Genomic DNA, 6,618 nt, shown 5'->3' on the forward strand with positions numbered 1-6,618 from the left:
TTAAGAGGCTGGGACTTGTTCCACTGTGCCCTGCTGCCTCCATTATTTCATTTGTTAAAATGAACTGCAGTCATAAGGATAAATTTTTGCAGGAGTTAATGTCAAATCCTGGAATTGGGTTATAAAAAGAAACATTGCACAATTACGGGAAGTATGAGGCCTGGCTTGAGAGCAATTCGTGTAAAATGAGACCATCACTAACCTAAAATGAGGAAAGAAACAAATCTTAAGCAACTGCTAAGTGCAAGGCACAGTGCTAAATATTGTACAAATACCTCATTTGATCTTCACAATAACCCTGGGAGGTGGGTGCTATTATTGTCCCCATTTTATAGTTGAGAAAGCTGAGACAGATGGTATAGCTGCTAAAATTGATGGTTCAGTTTTAGGCTACTGTCAAACTTTGTTGTTTAGTCACTTAGTGGTGTCTTCATGACCTCTTGGTATTTTCTTGGCAAAGATACTGCAGTGGTTTGCCATTTCCTTCTCCAGCTCATCTTATAGAAGAGGAGACTGAGGCAAACAGGGTTAAGTGACTTGCCCAGAGTCACACAGCTAGTAGTGTCTGAGGTTAGATTTGAACTCAAGAAGACTAATCTTTCTTACTCCAGGCACTTCTGAAGTCTTATTCCTTCAAGGCTCAGTTCAGGTGCCAGTCCCCAGGGCTTTATGCACACTAAGCACTCCATAAAATGTTTATTGAATTGAATTATAGAATTGGACCAGGACCAATGAGTAGGGGTCAAAAGGGAGCTGGACTTCCTCTCGTGAGGAAAAAGAGTGAAACACTTATGGATGCACTGCCAGCAAAGGTCATGGCCTTCCAAGCCCAAATTTTAAAAAATCTATCGGGTGTTATAAGAGGGGATTCATATCTGAAATGAGAGGGTGGATTAGTTTGCCTCTAAAGTTCATTTTAAGTGTGTACAATACAGTCTTCTAGTATTATCTTTTCATGTAGACATACAGTCTTCCCAAATAGACAGACTTCCAGGGTAGGGACAGTTTACTTTGAATCATCACCATCCCCCTAACTGTCACATGATAGCTTGCTTGCACAATAGATGATTGCTGTTTTGTTAGGTGGGTTTTCATCCTGAATTCTTCCACAGGAATAGAAATTACATGGGGGGAATTTGGAGAAAAGTTATTCCAATGATGTTTATATTTATTCAGATCAAGAAGCACCTAAGATAGGAAAAAAGTTCAAGAAGGCTGTTACAGTAACCAGATTTGAGGTAATAATGATAGACTTGGGAGTGGTGGAAAGAGAAAGGAAGGAGGTGAATGTGAGAGATATTGGGAAAGGGGAATTAACAGGAAAAGTATCTTAAGAAAAACTGTTCTTAATAACCAGTATCTTCTAAGGCTCCTGCTATTCATTCAATCACCAGATAGTCACTAGGTGCCAAGACAAAGGTTGTAGGAGGCATATAATGATGAATTAAATATTTGTTTCTTCCCTCCAGGTGCTAACTGGCATTTAAGTTGTTCTTACTGAGGCTACCTAAGGCAGTATAATGGGTTAGACTAAATCGACTTTGAAGTCCTTTCCAGCTCTCAATCTTTGACTCTATGAGTGTTTTGTAAACTGTAGATCTCTATATTGAAGAGGGTTATTGAGAGGTTTGTTTTTTTTTTATTTTGAGCTTGATGACAAAGTTCTTTATCTTTATTTCTTGCTGGGTCTTTAGTACAATATAGGGACAGCTAGGTGCCTCCCTGGATAAAGTGCTGGGCCTGGAGTCAGGAAAACCTGAGTTCAAATATAGTCTCAGTATCTGTGTGACCCTGAGCAAGTCACTTAACCTCTATTTGCTTCAGTTCCTCATCTGTTAAATGGGGACATGCTGGAGAAGGAAATGGTGAAACACTCTTATCTTTGCCAAAGAAGCCTCATAGACAAAGTCCATGGGGTCACGTAGCATTGGACATGACTGAACAACAAATTGGGTACATTGTAGTGACGCCTTAGTGATGTTTGTCAAATAAATAGATGATGGAATAAATGAGTAAATGAATGCATTCTACTTGACCTTATGATTGGGAACAGTCTTTCAGACTTTCAGATTCAGAAATAATATATTAGCATAATCAGACCAGCTCTGGGAAAAGTTCTTTCTAAAGTGCATTACAGATTCTAACACTGTCTCCTCATTAACACTTTTAACATAATTCTATGGGCAGAATGTAACATATGGCATTCCCCTGGTTTTAGTAGGGTTTTTTTTTTTATTTTTTAAATTCTTTTTCAGGCTTCATTTTGGCCTTAGGTATCAACATAACAATCTTACAGCACACTGAGTGATTATTATTAAACATAATAAAATTAACTTTGGTGAAGTGGAAAGAGTTCCACACCGAGAGTTTGAAGCCCTGGGTCTTAGTACCAGCTCCACCGTTAATCAGCTATGAGACTTTGACCAAATCACAGCACTCTGGGCCTCAGTCAGTCAACAAGCATATTATGAGCTTGTAATGGTCTAGGCACTGCGCTGAGACAGACCCTGCCCCCAAGGAGAATATAGCAATCCAGATTTGTGGCACCTTCCTGCATGATACCTCTTCAAATGTTTGGAGAAAGCTGTTCAATCTCCAGCCCCCGCATTTTTCTCTTTAAGCTAAATATCCTCAGGTCCCTCTATCACTGTCAATTACATGAGCCCAGAACCTTCATCCTTCTGGAAACCATAGGATCTCAACAGTATTTCAGTTTTACTTTTTAAAGGGTAAGAACCGAACATATCAAATCAGATTTGGTCTGATCAGCAGAGTCCAATGGGACTGTTACTTTCCTTTGCCATCATCAAAGGGTTCAGCAACAGGGTTCAACAACAATGGAAATAGACAGTGCCCTAAGGACCACCACCAGACCTTTCCATCTGACATTGCAGAAACGCCATCTGCACAGCCTCCCTGGTCAGAATGTGAGCTCCTTCAGGGCACTTACTGTTCTATTTTTCTATTTGTATTAGCACATTGCTTTGTACAAGATAAGCTTTTTCATTCATTCATTCTCTCACTCATTTACTCATTCTTTTCATCTTATCACGATTTCCATTAATACAGCCTGATTGCATTAAGTCTTTTCAGCTGATTAATTCGTCTTAATGGAGTCAGTTAAAAGTTCCAAGTCTTTTTCACAGGAAATACTGTCAGATCTGATCTCCCTAATCTTGTACTGTATTTCTGTAATTGTTTTTTTTAACCTAACCTAGGATTTTACACAATGTGTTTCTATTAAATCTGATCATTTTGCATTTGGACTACTTTTCTAGCCTCTTAAGGTCGTTTTGACTTTTGAACCCTTGGCCCTGTGCTGATAAATGTGACTTGGATAAAGACACAGGTGACATTCATTTCCAATTTCCTTATGACCCAAAACAGAGAGGGAGGGGTAGCAAACTGAATGACAGGATCCAAGAAGATCTTAAAAAACTAGAACTAGAAGAATGGGTCAGATTTAAGAAGATAAAATCCATCTAAACTCTTACACCTGAGTTTGAAAATTCAACTTCGTAAATAAAAGAAAATGGGGATAGGACTACAAAGGCAGTCTGGCTAAAAAAGGACTTGGTGGTTTTGGTGGGAATGGATAACTCCTATGAGGCACAGGAATACTCTACCGCATTTTTTAAAAGGCTATTATGATCTCAGGGTGCATTGAGCAAGGTATTGTGTTCTGGACTGGGCAAGCTCCAAACAGACCAAATTCTATGCTCTATATTTTAGGGAGGAGTTGGTTAGCTGGAAGACATTCAGAGGACTGACTGAAGGGACTGAGAAGACTTGGAAGGAACATGTTAGCTGTTTCCAATAATAATAACAACAATAGACATTCATAAAATGTTTTAAAGTTTCACTTGAGGTCCAACAATCTTGGTGAGAGGGGTGATACTATCCCTATTTTACAGTGGAGGAAATAGAATCTCGGAGAAGGGAAATGACTTGCCCAGGGTCATCCAATTAGCACATGTTGGAGGTGAGCTATGAATCCAGCTCTTCCCGACACCGAGTCTAACACTCATATCTATAACGCCATGATGCTTCTGAAAGTATTTGAATAACTATTCATGGAGGAAAAATTAAATTTGTTCTAGTTGGTCCCTGAGAGTAGCAGTGGGAGTTAATACACACACATGTGTGTACTATATGTGTGTATACACATATGTATATATGTCTATATACACATGCATATATGTATTTGTGTGTATATTCGTATGTATATATATGTGTGCATATTTTCCTAAGTTTGGAGACTTCAGGTCATTCAGGTTGCTGAATAATCTTCTATGCTGGCTTTGATTCCTTCTTTTTATTGCTAGTTCAAAGGTGGGAAGCAGTCCTGCCTCCATCTTCTTTTAGCTTCACATTCATCTGTTAGCACTATCATCATCATCATCACACTTCTTCATTTATAAAGCAAAGAGATCAGACTTGCTGATCTCTAAAATCCAGGTTGGCCATAAAGCTATGATTCTAAAATGATGTAAATTAGGAAAGCAAAGAAACAATTTTACCTTCAGGCAGCAGAGGGCAATCTTGTACTCTGCCTTGGATGGATTCACTAGGTAAGGTTAAATTGTATGTTACTAAAAACCAGTTAAAATAACCTTGCCGCCAGTTAGGCACACTTCAAAGCAAAGCAGTTGAACCTCTACTCTGCCTGTCTCTTTCCCTCCCCAACAGTGCCATAGAATTTTAATTTTTTTTTTTAGTGTTATTCAGATGAAACTTCCAGCTTATCCGTAATCTTCCTCAAAAAGTTGCAAGGAACGACCTTGCTTTCTGTTTCTGTCTCTCTGTCTCTGTCTCTGTCTCTCTTTGTCTCTGTCTCTGTTTCTCCCCCTCCATTCCTCTCTCTCCCCCCATCACGAAGAAAGAAAACCATGTCATTCAGTGGTCATAACCTAGGGAAAAGGGTCCAATGTTATTAGATTGTGAGCCCCTTGAGGGCAGAGACTTTCTATTGCTCTGTATCCCCAGCTAACCACACACAGTAGGCTCCTGATATATGCTTATTGACTGACTCAAAGACTGACAATATTTCTTTCTGGAAACATCGTACTTCTGTCAAAGTTACAAGCAGTTTGCAGCCCAGCAGTAATTAATTCTGCAAGGGCTGTGACAAGAGGGGTGAAGGAACACTAAGGGACACCGTGTCCTGCGTGCTGGATGGTCTCCACTCTTCAGTGCAGTATCAGGAGTATGATGGGGTGGAAGGGGAGCCTGTGTGTGGACAGTACTGGGAGGTACTCGGGATGCCGGAATAGCTGAAGAAGCCGAGGATGATGGGTTCCTGAAAGAGAAGACTGCTGGAGAACCTGATAGCTGTCCTCCAGCGTTCAAAGGACTGTCACAAGGAATGGCAATTAGACCTGTTCTGCATCACAGCTGTGGGAGAGGAGGTAAGGAAAGTGACAAGAACCTAGAAGGGACAAGAAAACATTATAGGGAGGCAGTTTTCTGACCCATTTAAATATCTCAACAAAAATTGAATTAAACAATAATTGATTTTTTTTTTCAACCAAACACAGGACTCTATTTTATTCTGCGTGTCCTAAAGAGATCCTTGGTTTGTGCGGGGTCAGAGACTCTGCTGGTCCATCAGCACCATCTCTGGGCTGCTTACGGAAACGTCATCACCGTGCCCTTCTTGCCAATTTGCCAGGGCTCCATGGGGTAGAACCGAATGTTAATTCGGTCCTGACTCAGGCTCAGTTCCTTGGTGAGGAACTCAAAGAACTTGGCGCTGTGGTCCCGGTTTTCCTCTGCTGTGCCAACCACGCCAATGGAGGAGACTATGAGCTGGGCATAGGGGTCCCCTGAACCACCCAGGATCATGGTGAGGTGTGGCCTCACAATCACATTGACTCTGTCCTGGAGCTTGCCCAGCATGGCCGCAGTCGCGGCGCACAGGCGCTGGCTCAGGCCGCTGGGCAGCCGGGCGGAGGGCAGGCTGGTGTCCAGCTCCACGTAGGGCATGGTGGCCGGACGGGCTGGGACTGCGCTGCGGGGGCTTTGAGAGCGCCCTTCCCAGGGCAGCTGGTAGAGGGCTCAGCGGACGACGGAGTGTCCGGCACAGGGGACGGGGGTGGAGCTCACTCGGCGAGGGGCCCCAGGGGCAGGACTGAGGGGGCAGCGAAAGCTAGCTCCAGGCCGGGCTAGGGAGAGCAAGGCAAGGCCGGTGAACAATAATTGATTTAAAGTTTGGAAGATTTAGAGTTTGAAAGTTCATCTAAACCAACCCCTTCATTTTACAGATGAGGAAATCGAGGTCAGAGAGGTGAAAGGAATTGCCCCTGGTCATGCAGATAGTAAATGGCAGAGGGGGGTTTCATCCTCAGATCTGCCCAAAGCATTGCTCTTTCCACTTCCTGACACTGCCTGAAAATGGGTCTGCCTGAAGTGGAGTGGGCAGCTTACTGAAACGTAATTGCTGGAAGTGTTTTAAGCAGGGCCGAGAGATAGTCAAGGGGATTCTGGGAGCTTGGGGTAGGCGGTTAGGGTATATCACCACCAAGCTCACATCTTATTACTTAGACAAAAATTCATGCACAGTAGAACTATAATTAATGCTCCCATGTAAGAAGCCGGGGGGGGGGGGGGGGGGGGGGG

The 6,618-nt window shown here is 42.5% G+C and overlaps 1 protein-coding gene across 1 annotated transcript; it reads right to left on the reverse strand.

Annotated features, from left to right (window-relative positions):
* Positions 1-5,617: 5,617 nt before the first annotated feature.
* On the reverse strand, positions 5,618-5,985 carry LOC114047835 (D-dopachrome decarboxylase-like). Its single transcript, XM_027868773.1, has one exon. The coding sequence runs from the start codon at positions 5,983-5,985 to the stop codon at positions 5,629-5,631; it is 357 nt and encodes a 118-aa protein (XP_027724574.1). The 3' UTR covers positions 5,618-5,628.
* Positions 5,986-6,618: the final 633 nt, after the last annotated feature.

The sequence above is a fragment of the Vombatus ursinus genome, unplaced genomic scaffold, assembly GCF_900497805.2.
Source record: "Vombatus ursinus unplaced genomic scaffold, bare-nosed wombat genome assembly UNPS02014791.1, whole genome shotgun sequence".
NCBI classification, from domain to species: domain Eukaryota; kingdom Metazoa; phylum Chordata; class Mammalia; order Diprotodontia; family Vombatidae; genus Vombatus; species Vombatus ursinus.

Bases quoted from the DNA above. Each gene is read 5' to 3' on its own strand.
- LOC114047835 (XM_027868773.1), bottom strand. From the start codon at position 5,985: ATGCCCTACGTGGAGCTGGACACCAGCCTGCCCTCCGCCCGGCTGCCC.